General features: G+C 39.9%; 1 protein-coding gene across 6 annotated transcripts in view; it reads left to right on the top strand.

Moving 5' to 3' along the window:
- LOC113075386 (protein diaphanous homolog 2-like) overlaps window positions 1-15,590 on the top strand; it is a 335,815-nt gene that overhangs the window by 209,116 nt on the left and 111,109 nt on the right. For all 6 annotated transcript variants that reach the window (XM_026248089.1, XM_026248086.1, XM_026248087.1 and 3 more), the window contains 2 exons: window positions 5,429-5,527; window positions 9,874-9,968. In XM_026248089.1, the coding sequence (XP_026103874.1) occupies window positions 5,429-5,527; window positions 9,874-9,968 (194 nt within the window). The remainder of the gene's footprint in view (window positions 1-5,428; window positions 5,528-9,873; window positions 9,969-15,590) is intronic.

Here is a 15,590-nt window from a genome sequence, read left to right as displayed (position 1 = left end):
ACAGACTCTTGACATCAACAGACTCTCGGGTACTTGAGTAAAACAGCTTGAATCACTTCACTAATGCAAATGAATAGCTCCGGACACTAATGTTCCGCCGCAGAATCTCTGTCCTAAATTTAGAGTGTATATGCCAGAATCTTCGTTATGCTCTGCTCAGATTCAATTTGTGTGAATTTTTTTCCTTATCGATCGGCCTCATCCAATCAATGTAGGTTCACTTGAATGAGTGAAAAAGATTTGTCCCTAAATTCTTTTTTTTTTTTTTTTGATAATGTGAGCGTGCATTTGAGAGGCTAGATGGTGAGAACACTGTGGCTGGCTAATATCCAGGCAATAAATTGTTTGCAGGGTTGAGAAAGAGACCTTTCTTTAGCCTTAGTCACTGGCAGAAATAATCACAGCTGCAATTGCCCAATAAAATAGTGTTTTCGCAACTCAATTGTGTGTTTGAGACATCTTGTAGATTTGGCTGAGGATGTGGAGAAATTAAAAAATGATTCTCTTTTTCTGATTTTACTCTTCTTTCACACCAATACTCTGTAGCTTCATTTTATACCCACTGTCCAATTGTTTGTATCTGCGTGTTTCTAGTTTTGGAACAACATGAGGGTGAGTACAATGATGACAGAAACTTTGTTTCAGACTAAACTTTCTTTTTTACCATACTGTGATTTTTGAAGTGTTTTTCACTCAGACTTGATTCAATTCCTGAAAGAATCCGTCTCATATTTATTGGCATTGTTCAAGTTTGGACAGTCAGTTTTGCGGAGGTAGATGAGTCAGATTCTTCCAGACAGATTGCGCGTTCCGGCAGCACTCTTCCCAGCGGACAGTCATACTCCACATTGTCTGCTTCGTCTGATGCTTTGCCGGGACATTGAACACATTTTAAGAGGACCTGTCATCAGTGTTTTCAGTTCTCTGCTCACCATATCTAGCTTTATGTGTCTGCGACTGCTCTTGGGTAAATCATTTCAGTCCGGAAGCGAACATGTGGTAGTGTTTAGCTTGCTAATGCTCAAGGCTTTGGCTGCCTGGGGGGAGATACCACATGGACAGCTCCCAGCAGAAGGATTCAAGTCCAGTAAACAATCTCTACGCCCAAATGTGAAGAACTTTGGAAATGAGGAGCTCCCATGGGCTGCCCTCTGTCCAAAAATCACAGAAAGGGCTTGTGTGAACTTGAGTGTGTTTTTCTGTTGCCTTTTTTATTGCTTTTCTTATTGTAAGTTACTCTGTTATTGCTATTGCATTTCAACCTTCGTTGCCGCCAAAAGCTGTTCTCTCTTCCCTACATATAACCATGTCTGTGGACTCAACACACATGTATGTGATTACATTGGCAGGAGCAATCTTGTACTGCTAATCTTTTACTAACATTTTGAAACCACCTTCCCCCTCAATACCTCTCAGCTTTATGTTTTCTTTCTAATGGATCATTACTCTAAAATACTGCTGTTTGTATTGCACTGAAATGCCCCAAACATAATCAGTCCTTCACACTTTATAACGAAAACCACCTGGCTTTTTCTTCATCAGTAGTTGGCCCACTTGTTCAGTTATTTATTACATTTTCTCGTATTCATTCATGTTATTTATGTCCTCCATGTACACAACATGTCTTGAATTAACTTTAATTTCTTTGTGTAAATGTGGTTCTCCATAAAATCTTAACGAGCCATCTGTATTTGTTTCACGATACGCAGACGCTGCCTTTATCCTCGTAACGCTGCGAGTCCCAGTTTATTTTTTCTCTATTTAACACAAAACTAACAAAGAATGTTTCATCTACATCTAAATAAAACTTTATTTCTCTAGCGCTTCATTATGGTGTTTTAGGGAAGCACTTGAATGTAGATATTGGTTTCTTTTTTGTCATTCATCTGTGTTGATAAATTAATTTATATCCTTTTAACTGTAGGCTGTTTCATCTGTAGAAAAAAAAGGAATAAATTTTAAAGAATATTTTGCAAAGGTTATCCATATAAAAGGCAGGAACCATGTAATCAAAGGAACCCAAAGGATAATTAGAATGTGTGTCTTTAATGGCTTTCTACATATCACATAAAAAAATCCAGTTTTGACATGAATAAAAGCTCAGCAAATGGAGAAGGTTTTGCCTCTTTGAGAGGTGGCAAATACATACTGCTTTGTGAGTCTTGCTTATATCAATATTCTAAGCATATTCTAGTGGGTAGATCAAGAGACTTTGCTTACTTGGCTGTTGGCAGAAGTCCTGTTCCCATCATCAGTGATGGACAGATGGAGGAACTGTTGTCTATTATGCACTAATGATTTGTCTTAGAAACAGTGATGTGTCCTGCTCTTCTCTTGTTATTCTGTTGCAAGATCACACTTTTTGAATCACTACAAAATGGTCCAAGCCTGCAGATACAATCCAATGTCATAAATATGTGGGATGGAGTGTAATTCAATCAGCAAATCTGCTGCAAATACAAAACTCCCTCCCAAACTGCCCTTTTCCACCATGAGTGGAAGTAGCAATGGGCTGAGCTGTGTCTTTTTCTCATTAATCCAGCACCTCTCGGACTGAGGAGGTGTGGGCCTGGCGGGCTGTGGATCTCTAACAGCTGAAGAGCCTGAGGATGTGTTGAGAGCATCCTGCTGAGAGCGTGGGCTACCCAGGTGGGAGAGCCAGCTGGTGGAAGGGTGTGACAATGCGCCTAAGGGGGTGGTTGGGGTATCTTGAGCTCCACAATATGGCTGAAAGCTGTTCCCTCACCTGCAGCCCTTCCCCTAAATAAATTAAGATCCTTCAGGAGCCCTGTTTTCAGATATTTAGTTTTTTTTCCTGGTATTCAGGTTTCTCAGATTGTAGCTGTTTTCTGAGTGCATTGCTGACTCTCTCGAGTGGAACCTATGTATCTATAGGCATCTTTTTGTCTAAAATATGTTGTAGTACTGCAATAGAGTAAAATATAAGCACAGCCTTGACATTTATCCTGCTTGAGTTCTTTGTAAATAACAAAGCTACTTCATAAGTAGGCTAAACTAAACTTGCTTCTGTGGATATGAATTATTTAAACTACAATGTCTTTCATAGATTTTCCGCTGACTCTAGCCATCTAATGTAACCCATTGGCAAGGCAAAGCCCCCTGCTATTTGCCAAAATGCAAAAATGCGCTTTGATACATTCGCTTGGTAACTTGTGGTTAAAGCACTACTCAGGTTAAAAGCTGCAAATGCATTTTGCAAAAACGGCAATACCTGCGGTGGTCTCTATTGTTTTTCTGTCTGTATCTACCATTCTGTGAATTGGAATTTGTGAATTAGTTACGTTATGTGGCGTGTGGCCAAGTATGGTGACCCATATTCAGAATTTGTGCTCTTCATTTAACCCATCCAAGTGCACATACACATGAAAGGGACGTGACATTCAGCCAAGTATGGTGACCCATACTCAGAATTTGTCTGGGAGCAGTTGGGGGTTCAATGCCTTGCTCATGGGCACCTAAGTCGTGGTATTGAAGGTGGAGAGAGCACTGTACATGCACTCCCCCCACCCACAATTCCTGCCGGCCCGGGACTCGAACTCACAACCTTTCAATTGGGAGTCCGATTCTCTAACCATTGGGCCACGACTTCCCACAAATTAGTGAATACACACCATGAACATAGACCCGGAGCATTGGGCAGCCATGTGCTTCGGTGCCTGGGGAGCCATTGGGGGTTCGGTGGCTTACTCAAGGGTCACACCTCAGTTGTGGTATTGAGGGTGGAAGACAGCACAGGTTATTCACCCCCCCCCCCCATATCCATTTAGTCTGAGCACACCTGAGCTTTTAGCAGCAAATTAAATAAATAAAACTTACAAAAGATTAAACTCACTGAGTAGGCTTAGTAGTGTCACCAACACTTCCAGTCCAAAACAGACATTCATCAGAACCAGAGTGCTATTAACACAACAGCAAATGGCCTGTAGCCAGCAGCAAATCCACCTGCTTAGGAGATGTTCCTGCTTTGATAGCTCCTTCACACATGCAGATTTCTTGGGAGAGGCTTGTTTGTATTCGAGTTCCTGGGAGACTTCCATCTTGGGCTTAAATAAATAGCAGAGTTGTGATGATTAGCGCTGAGGTGCTCTCCTACTCCCACAAGCAATCTGCCTTTCTTCTGTCTTTGTTTTTACCCAGAATCTCTCTCTCCCTCTTTCTCTCCCCCGGGTTAGTCCCAGAGCTGTGGCCTTGATTGTGCTCTAATTTAGTTAGTTGGTAGTTGACTGTGACAATGGTTCAGCCAAGGATTTTGCTGACACATTATGTCACTCAGGGAGAGGCTGTTTTCAAGCAGGCCTCAAAGGGAGCTGGTCCCTTGAATGCAAGTCACACACGTACGGCATTAATGTTGGTTTGGGGCTGTTCCAAGCTGCTGTTCTCGCTGCTCTCTAGGATTACAGAAATAACACAATTATCTCCGTGGCTTTGAGCCGTTGACAGAGCAAGCCCTATGTTTGTCAATGGCTGGCCCACACAATCTCCCTCCAATATACAGAAGCGACGCCGATGGTCTCTTTAGCACATTGTCTCTGTACATCTGTCTATCTTGCTGTTTTTCTCTCTTACCTGTCTCTCTCTGTTCCTTTTCCAATTTATCCTACCTTCTTTTTTGTCTTCTCTTTCTTCCCTCCCTACTTTTCTTTCTTTTTTTTTTTCGTTAAATGTTGTGCTATAAAAAGGAAGTCTGACATGCATCAGTGTCTTGGTTTAACCGTGACACATCTGCCATGATCTAGCGTTTCTCTGTGCTTATGCTTTCCACCTTGGATCTGTTATCGAGGTGCCATGTGTATAATTACCTTATAGAGAGGAACATATGTCATTTTTATTGCTACAGTGGGAGCTCATAAAAAGTGTGGTCCAAAGCGTACGAGTCATGCTTTTCATTTTGGTTAGCAGTATGACAAAACCACATTCATAATAATACAATCCAGTTCATCTGATAGAATGTTTGTTTCGGTCTTGTTATTTGTTAATAGCGATGATTGCTAAAGTGGGCACTACCTCTGCTTTTCCTAAAATGTATGACTTAGATGAGTATCTGATTTGGCAATTCTGGTTTTATTGAACACATCCTTATTTCATTCCAAATTGATGGATTTTTGTGGAGCGCAAATTATATTTTGCAGTTTTGTTAATTCACCTTTGAAATACAAAAAGGACATAAAGGTAGTTTGAAACCGGTCATTCTGTCTATGACTGATGTCTTTAATTTGGAAACTTTAAGTGTGTATTCATGCCAACCAACCCCCCCCCCCCCCCCCCCCAAAAAAAAAAAGCAAAAATAAAATAAAACATGAAAAGTAAAGATAAATAGATAATACAATTAAAAAAAAAAATTGAGCAGATTAATTTACTGGTTTTAATAATTAATGCTTACCCTCTGATTCTGTCTTTCTGCTTTCAGTGAAAAAGGACGTGGAAGAAACAGATGACAGGAAAACGCAATTCAAGAAAAAAGCGAAAGAGCTGCGAATTCTGGATGCCAAGACAGCCCAGAATCTGTGTAAGTTATCATCATTCCATATCATCTGTGTCCCCACATACCCAGCCAAGAGCCTCCAGATCTGTGTTTTTGGTCTTCCTTTCAAAGAAGTTACATTTGTATTAGTCTGTAAAGATTTGTTTTCATTATGATGATGATGATTATTATTATTTTATTTGTATTTATTTTAGAGAAGTCCTAAGTATTTCTTGGTCCATACTGAAAAATATGAAGCTAAACAACTTTCTCTGTACTGAAAGCAGTTCATGCTGCTGAATCTATAGCCACAATGTTGTCAGGCTTTGACTGACACTTTTCCTCTGTTCTCTTCTATTTGTTTGTTTTCTTGTTCCTACTGTACGTATCATATCAACTTTGAAATTCCTCTTATCCTCTTGTATTGTCAAGCAGCATTTGTCAGTATTTGTTCTTCCTGCAACAGGTTTTGGGGATGAGGTTTTTTTTTTGTTTTGATAATGGATTCCTATGAAATCAGATGTACCATAAACACATACTATAGGATGATAACAGGAAAAATCTTAATCAAAAAGGCAAAACCAAATAGTCCTCCAAACCAAGAGTACTTCCATTTATGAAATTAATAATGGAACCAAGTCTGGGAGATAGATCACTTTAAATGACTGATTGATTCAATCTTATCCTACACTTAAAATAAGATACAATGGTCAGTAGAATGAATTAACAAACGAACAAATTAATAAATTCATGTATTTATTTGTTTAAACACAATACATTTATCAAAATTTGTTCTATTTGTATTTGGCCATTTTTATAGTCAAGTTGTTCTAACTTGTACTTTGTCTTTGATATCACAGTTTGGACTGAACACATCTTGCTTTGTGGCCTTTATTGATCAGTCTACCAGACCCTTGTTGTCATGTCTCTTTCTCTCTTCCACTGCCACGCTTTCAACCCTCCTGAATCTTCAGGGAGTGTTTGTGTGTGTGTGTGTGTGTGTGTGTGTGCGTGTGAATTCATTGTGTTCTCAAGAGGGCCTGGCGACTCTTTGGACATTGATTGATGAAAGCAGCATGAGAATGTGATTTAATTTTTTTTTGGACATGTTGACTTCTTTGTCTTGGAGAGGAGAACACCTTAGATATACAATATCACACTTCATGAAATATTCATAGCAAAAGCTAAAATAACCAGCCACCTGAGTATATGTCTTACCCATGCTTGTTTTCATCCTAGCCGGAAGAGTACTTGGTTTCCAATTGAATATATCAATGCAATTTGAATGTGCAAATAGAGTAAGATGACGCTCAGTCTGGCTGCACTGCTGCTGTTGAAGAACATCATTTTAAGTCACATTATCCCAAGTTTGGTGTAACATGGATAATAAAATTATAACTACAGTAGGTGTGTGCTTGCTCTTCTCTATACTGATTTGAGGGTATTCTGAGTGATTTCCAGGGCACTGCAATGCAGTTACTAGGGTTTTATATGGAAGGGGTTGTTGACTGGCCCATGGTTTTCTGGTTCCTAGATATGGCTTGGATATATCAATTGGATATATCAAACATGGCTTTGTTTGTCAGACAAGAATTGTGAGTCTCATTGCTTAGAACAATTTTAACACACTTCTTTTTTAACAAGCTGCACAGTAGGATGCATCAGTCATATCATGTAATGAATTATGCACTGAAGTTTTTAATACAGAATGTAGTGGTAGAAGAACACTTACCATGAGCAATAATAGAGATGCTTGTGTCAGTCAGTACTAATAATGCAACAAAAGAGGTGGCATTTTCATTAATCATATAACATGCTCCATTACTGTGCCTGAAGGGTAAATGACATTGAGGTCAGGTTTGTGTGTGTGTCTGTGTGTTCTTTTTTCCTTGTCTGCTTTTCTTCTTCATTTAGAGCTGGAGCAGATGGAAATGGCCCATCAGAAAAGATGCCAGTGACATTTCTCTCTTCCCCTCATTCACTCACTTTCACATTGTCATTCTCTGTCTCTTTTCTGCTAGTTCTTTAGCCCGCTTTTGATGCAACACACATGCATAGACACACCACTTCAGGCTTCAGAGTAACTAATGCCAGAACACGAGTGGGAGTGCTGTTACACATTCACTTCAGCCACAAATCTGTCATCTTTCACAGAGAAAGGAAAGAGGCGGTGGGACAGGAAAGCAGAAAGAGTGAGTGTAAAAGAATCTTAAAAGTTGAACATTATTATTATTATTATTATTTGATAGGGGCCCCAAAGACAAGACCGTGTTGTTCCAGGGTTGTGGAAATGACCAGGATCAACTCATTTCTGCTCTTTACTTTAACAAGGGAGCATTACTCATACCCCCAGGTATCTATTGCTGTCTTCCCCTCATGCTGAGAGTACAGTCTGTGGGCTGACTGGACAATGCCCACACTTTCATTTTTTGGCCATGAAATTCTCTGGATTGGAAAACTTGCTGAGTTCATTGATCCTGGGGGCCTCTGAGCAAATCCCACACAGACATGATCCCACACATCATCATGAGTGTAAAGAGAAGCTGGATATTTGCTCGGCTACTTTGGACCTTGGGCTTGGATGTGGCTCTGTGCACAGCTGAAACAATAATGCAGATGTGACGAACAGGCTGTGAATCTCATGAGTACAGTTAATGTGGGAGGAACCGAGCAAAGCAGGCAACTGCTACATAAGATACCCAGCAGAGCTCTGTGGTCCGTTAGCATGTTTAACAATCCCAGCATTCTGTTCCCTTCCTTGGTCCAGCTCCAGAAGAATCACGGGGACCCTCCGTCAGCATTCCTTTTTTTTTTTTAAACAAAGTGATATTTGCTATAAATGATGCCAGTGTGTGGAGGTGGTTTAGTACAGATAAAATTTTTATATACAGGGTGGAAGTGCTCTCTTTGCTTAAATGCTTGCAATTTGATGGACTTGCAGGGTTTGCGGTGTAAAAAAAAAAAAATGCCTAGGCAGATTAGTATGAGTGGATATGAACGGAAATGAATTATGGGATGCATCTGTCATGGACAAACTTGTTAGAAGAAAACTCTGGATAATGAACTTGCTGTGAATGTGTAAATTATGCTAATGAATCAACAGATGAGGCGAAAGCATTTGTCGTCCAATTAAATTTTTTTTTTTTTTTTTTTTTGCAGCAAATATGATAAGTCCTGACTGGGGGTTGTTAAACTCACCACATTCAGTGACTAACCATTTGTTTGTTTATTGGCATGTGATACTCTTGATGATTGGCTCATCATGCTACTGATGGATGCTTCATTAGCATATCCCTATAGCCAGGCTGTATTGTGTTGTTAGGCTAGTTTTAAAACCTCGTTGTGCATTTTGGCACACCAAAGCTACAATATGAATTTCTTCCCATGCCATTGTGTCCGGATTTTGCCAGATGAGCCCACTGTTTTGAAACGCCGCTGTGTTCACTCTACCTTCATCTCTCTAATAAAAAAATGCACAGAACTCTCTTTCCTCTGAAGAAATCGGCATATTGTGACACGCAGATGGCCGACTAATGAATTGCAGAAAATAGAGCATAGTTTCACAGAGACTTAGTCAATCAGCTGGTTGGTTATTAAATCACTGTTCATCAGAAGTTGGAACTCATTCACCTGCACACCAGAGAGCTGGATGGTGGGGTGAGGCAGAAGGGCCTTCACATTCATTGGCTGATGCAATTCAGAGAGCGATAGTGGAATCTAACCAAATAAATACTTATTTCAGAGAACAAACTATCAGATATCATCTTCAGTATATCCACTCAGCCATGCATTCCCATCAAACATCTGCTGAAATAGCTTAGAGGTAGGTGGTACAAAACAAGAGCAACCTCATGAATGCTTTCTGTACTGCGATGATTTCCCAGAACAAACACAGGTTCTGCTTGGCATTGTTTCCACACACTACTGGAAAACTCTATGTAAATGTTAAGGTAATTTTAAACTCAATGCAGTGACTGCTTCAGACAGAAATGTACAATTATGTTCGGTCCCCCGCTGATGGCACTTTAAACTGCGCACTATAAGCTATATGCTATAATTACAGACTATTCTTTCTTCAGAAGCAGTTATCAAATTCAGCTGCCGGGTAAATTGCACCTGTGGTCCTCTGCGTTTCAACCTGGGTGAAAGTTTAAGATGTTGAGTCATTATCTGGTGATAGGGCCCCAAATCTGAGGTTATTTGAGCTGTTTTTATTGTTGCCAGAAAATTGTGTTGCTTTTTTGCTTCCAATTGCCCCGCAGTGGAACAAACACTATACAATATACCTGAGAAGTTACTTCTGAGGGAGGCCCTGTTGAACATGCTGACACTCCAAAATATAGGGCCAGAAAATGACTCCATTTTTCTTTTTCTTTTTTCTTTCCAAACAGCAATTTTCCTGGGTTCATTCCGGCTGCCTTATGAAGAGATACGGGATATCGTGCTGCAGGTGGATGAGGAGAGGCTAAGTGAAGCACTAATCCAGGTGAGTTGTGTGTGCATAGGCATTTTCACATAATGCAGCTTGATCCCCTGTTTGAAACCTTTATCTGCTTACAGGGCAATGTATGAAATGCAAACACATCCTGTTTAAAATCCAGTTCAGGTCCTGCTGGGGTCATTATATCTATCTATCTATCTATCTATCTATCTATCTGTCTGTCTGTACTGAATCAAATTATAAACGCAACAGTTTTGTTTTTGCCCCCATTTTCATTAGCTCAACTCAAAGACTTAAGACTTTTTCTGTGTACAGAAAAGGCCTATGTCTCTCAAATATTGTTCACAAATCTGTCTAAATCTGTGTTAGTGAGCACTTCTCCTTTGCCGAGATAATCCCTCCACCTCACAGGTGTGGCATATCAAGATGCTGATTAGCCTTTTGTTCAGTTTTGTGCTGCTAAATACAGTGAATGTGAACTTTTGACATGTATAAACATGCCAAACCACTAAACAGATAAATCTGTTTTTCAATATGCCAGACATGAGAGAATTTTCTGAAGAGCATTTGTAAAAACGCCCTACGTTTGTCTTTGCTCAGAGATTCGTCATGCCTACAGATGACTGTGTATATTTGAAAGGCTTCATTAAAGAGATGTCTTTGATGCCAGGCAGCGCTTCGTGTACAATACTCTGTCTGCTTTCATTCACCAAGCCAGTGGAAGCTCCACTTTCACACTCTCATAATAGCAGCTTTGGGACAGGACTTGGCAAAACTCCTGCCGCCCCACCCTCCCTCCCACTGCCCTTTGTCTTACAGGCAAGATTGATGATCATTCAGGAAGCACTTCACGCCCTGACTGTCTCAATGGTTTTTGTTCATCTTAAACGTGGTAATTGCAAATGGCATGTGTTTCCTGAACTAAAGATACCTCAGCTGTCTGTGAAAGAGTGGATCTCATTTACATTAGACCACCCTTTGCCTCTAACCCTCTTGTGGCTTTTTCACCATTGTTAATTAGATGAATTTGAAAGAGTCAACTCTGCTTCACAACTGACAGTTTGACGTTTTTCTCAGAGACCACTAGGTGGATTGGTGACTTTTATTTTAGCTGCTGCTTCTGAAGTGGTTGGGGCATGTCCAAGTGGCAGAATTCATCTGCATTTTTTTCCCCTCCATAAAGATGAGGGATTTTAGTTGTTTTCTGTCTGTATTTCTTCTTTCAAAGCTGGAGAAAGGTAGAGGAGATAAGGAATATTTAGATGTCCTGGTCCACAGTGGCCCTTCCTGGTTGTAACTGGGAGCAGAGATGACCTTTAATTGCCAGGTGGTTTGGGTTGGGTGTGTGGAAGCCTGAACTGAGGTGACAGCCCTGTCGCTCTTTACAGAAGCAGAAGAGCTAAAACGATGACCTTTTCCCGCATTCAGCTGTGCTTTATAGAGGAGATTCAACTGTCAGGTCTGCATACCTCCTTCCCTTGTCTCTATTCTCAGTTTCATCCTTCATCCATCTTTCTCTCTATCCCTCTCCCTCAAACCCGTCCCCTCACATTTATCACCTGCATCACCCTATCTTCATCCCTGGAGCTCAAATAGCCGTGGCATGATATCCTCATCCTTGAGCGGGAAGTAATGCACAGGTCCAGTTTTATGTCCTTAAATGGTAATGGTATGGGCTTTTAGTGGCTCTCTGGCAGGATGTTAATGCCTCAGTCGTGCCGACGGCATGTTTGGCAGAGGTTTGTGGGTGAGCTTGAAACCACACGCAGACGTGCCTCCAAACCACTCAGTATGGACAGAGAGACTTCTGGGTATTGTTCCTTTTTATTTTTATTTCTCCTATGGTGAGGATATGGCGATTGCTTGACATCATTCACACTGCGTCAAGGAAATGTCACATCTCAAAATAGGAAAGACGCCAGATGAGTGTAAATATCCCAGTGGTCACACTGCAGACTGACTGTTAGTTTGGATGCACGTGAAAGAAATGTGCATGGTCTCGTTAATAATAGAATGAGAATAGCTGTTCTATATTTCTTGAAAATATACATGAATTCTGTTCTATTGACTTAGTACTTAATAGGATAGTTACGACTGAACCATGTGGTGCAAATTATAAAATGGACAGGTGTTTGAGTTTTTTCTAATGTGGAACACAGAAGTGACTTCCTTTTAATTGATTAGTTGGATCCAATCCATCAATATATTTTTGCTATTTCTATTCAAATTATAATTTAAAAGACTTCTAATCTACATCAGAGTTCTGTTCTCAACCTGTGCTTACATAACAGTGTCACTTTCACAAACCCGTGTATTCTCCCCCTACATCGACACAATGCAAATTTGCCAATTAAATAAAAGCATTCTGTGACCCAGCATGAACTTGTAGAGGTTGCCATCAAAAGAAGAAAATGCTGTTTTTCTCTGAATTTGATGTGAAATATAAATTGTCTCCATGAAGGCAGAAAGTGTTACTAAACAATCACCTACATTTGTGTTGGAGCTGATTGGTTCAGTGTACTCCATCCTACACATACAGTACTCCTCTAGCTCCATTGGATCATCCTAGCAATGCACAGATCTGTAAACCCCAGCAGGCTTGCCAGGGTCTAGCATCCATACAGTAGGCGTGTGAAGCCCCTCATCTAACGCTTGCCTGCAAAGCCAAGCACTCAAACACTTACTTTCCATTGTCTGGAGAAAAACGCAATGCCTCACTCAGACACACTCTCTCGTTTTCTTTCTTTCTTTGACAGGAATGAGGCTTAGCTGCTCTCTTTTATTTTTATTTTTGACTCTGTCCCTCTTTTCTTCTTGCTCTGTGGATGTCATTTCACATTTTCTCATCACGCAAGCAAAGAACCGTTATCCCACTGACAACAAAGGGCTTACAAAACAATCAGATAAAAATTATTATAGTCTCTGGTCCAGGCAAAGGTCCCCATAAAAAGCAGACATGCTCACAAAGACTCTCTGCCTATTGTAGATGTGTGACAGAGACAGAAGAGAAAGAGACTGAAGACTGGGCACGTGCAAAAGCGAACAAGGTCCGCATGGCACCATTGTGTTCACACCCCTTGTTTTCGTCTTTCAGAACGCCTTCTTCACAACCCAAAAGAAGCTAGGCTCAGCCATGCTCTGATTTGTTCAATCCACCAATGAGGCCACAACCTTAAATCTTCCACCCAGGCAAATCTCCGTCACTATTCATCGTGGTTTTATATTAAAACACATCCATTTCTGTCACATGCAACTGAGTTCGGTAGCAGCGGGACCCCATATAAAATGTGTGAAGATAAAACTTTACAGCACTTTTTTGATACTGCTAAATCTCTGTAATCAGTTTAGACGATAATTAGAAGAACAAACCCCAGGATTTCTCATTCAATGCCAGGGAGGCAGTATCTTAAGTTTGCGTTCTCTAGTGGTGTCTTAATCTCTCAAAGAACCCTCCCGCAGCCCTCTGGGAAGGCTTTAATGTGGGGATAGTGGTTTTTGGTTCAATGCCCTTGTACTGCTGATGCCAAAAGCGCAGTAAAGCCAAAAGCCAGAACAATGCAGATACCATTAATAAGCTCTCAAAGGCTCTGGCCCTCTCTGAAATAATGCACCGGTAGCATTATAGTATGCTGAGAATAGGACAATAGATGAACAGACCACACTCCGATGCAATGCAGTATGATGATAAACAAAGTAACAGGTTAGTCTTGATAAAGGAAGGGAACGGCAAGGGATAAACAAAAATTTGTCAGCAGTTTTCTCAGGAGAGGAGTTTTAAAGAACAAGCTTGCTTCCAATCGCTACTTTCACATGGATGGATGTTTCTTATTCTTTCTCTCTCGCTCATTCCCTATATTAGGGTTGTACTGAGGCACTGTGCAGGCCTGGAGCAAAACTTTATCTTGGAATTCTAACAAGCTTTTCTGTCTACATCATATTCAAGATGGACTCAACCTTTGTACTCTTTGTATAGTGCTATCAACAGGGAGCTGTGTAATGAACACTAATAGCTTTCATTTGAAAATGACCCACTGCACGTCTCTCTTCTTAGCTCACATGTTCTCATTATGGCAGGGCTAACCTCAGTACAGCTCAGTTAATGTGATCAGTGAAATGCCAGTTATTCACAGGAAATAGTACTGTGGGCTTTGATACTCCTGCTGTGGTTTTGTGTGATCATCTTTTTCGAACTTCACACTGAACTAAAAATATCAGCGTATCTATAATTGGCCAATTTGTTTAATATTACGTTTAAGTCGTGGCCTGATAAAGTGCTGTTAATTGCTATCCAGGTTTATACTCTCATTAGGTTCACAGATGCAAACTTGCTTCATGCATGCATTGGATATTGAGCCATCTAACAGCCATATAGAAGCAGTTTTAATTTGCATCACCTTGATGGGTATTAGAAAGAAATATACCTGGATGAAGATACATTTAAGAACAAATCATTTATTAAATTAAAAAATATTGTGTAAATGTTATATTGTACTGTATATAGAACATCAGATTTTAAACATCCATGACAGTTTTTGCAATTTAAAACATCTATATTGTAGATCATTTAATCATATTTAAAAACCATCTGATAATATCAAGAACATTCATTTATTCAGTTATACAGTCCCCAAACTGTTTATTTACATTTTATTTTATTGTATTATTATTATTTTTATTATTATTATTATTATATTTTTTTTTCAGTTTTATCAGTTTTTTATTAATTTATTTTTAAAGTGCTCAATGTTTTTTCTTCTTCTTTTTTTCTTGTTATTCTTTTCATCAACAGAACAACAGATCAAAGTGAAAATCTTTCTACAAATCAGTCAAAATCGACCTGTTATTAAAGGAGAGAAAAAAAGTGTTTGCACACCTTTTCACATTTATTATTTAGCAGTTGATTATTCCATTGATATAAATGTAAGTGTGTTCTGTGTTTACTTATTATATTAACTGACATTAAGGGCTCTCAATGGCAGAAAGGCCAGATCCACAAATCCACAGTGATCCGATGCTGTTAGACATTAAAACTAGAAAAAGTCCAAACGAGTGAGCACTTTTGGCACTATATGTGGTCATACACTTGATCTGAACATGTTAGATCTCAGCCTAGTGCTGTGAGTCAGTGAGATGGCCCTGTCAACAAAGACTGCAGACACCCAAGAGGTTCTCACAGTTCACTCTTAACACTGCCTGTGACTGGTCAGTCTGCACTGTTTCATGTACTGATCTTTATTAGTGCTCTGTCTGCCAGTCACTGTGGAAAGTCCTCTCCCCTCACAAGCAGGGTTTTCAAGCATATAAGAAAGTCTGTAGCATGACTGATTTATGTTCATTACGGTGTATGTTGAGGGGAGCACGTCACACAACCTCAGTTGTGTATTTGACGTCAACACTACGACATATGTCTTTGCATCGACTCTACCGCAAAGCGGTGTCCCTGTAATTATATAATTAAAAATGCTCTTTTTTGAGAGACATTCCTCACCACATTAGTATGCTCCTGCAGTACCTTCTACTTGTTATGAATTATGCCAATAATTCCTTAGGATTCATCCCTATTGACCGCTCGACTACTGCAAAGGAAATGTACTAATGTAACATGTACCCTTGTGCAATTCAGTATTCAAAGGAACGCCATACTTCCCATTTTTCTCATTTTAGCAC

The sequence above is a fragment of the Carassius auratus genome, unplaced genomic scaffold, assembly GCF_003368295.1.
Source record: "Carassius auratus strain Wakin unplaced genomic scaffold, ASM336829v1 scaf_tig00017026, whole genome shotgun sequence".
Lineage (NCBI taxonomy): Eukaryota > Metazoa > Chordata > Actinopteri > Cypriniformes > Cyprinidae > Carassius > Carassius auratus.
The sequence above is the reverse complement of the archived record's forward strand: the minus strand, read 5'-3'. Positions and strand labels throughout refer to the sequence as shown.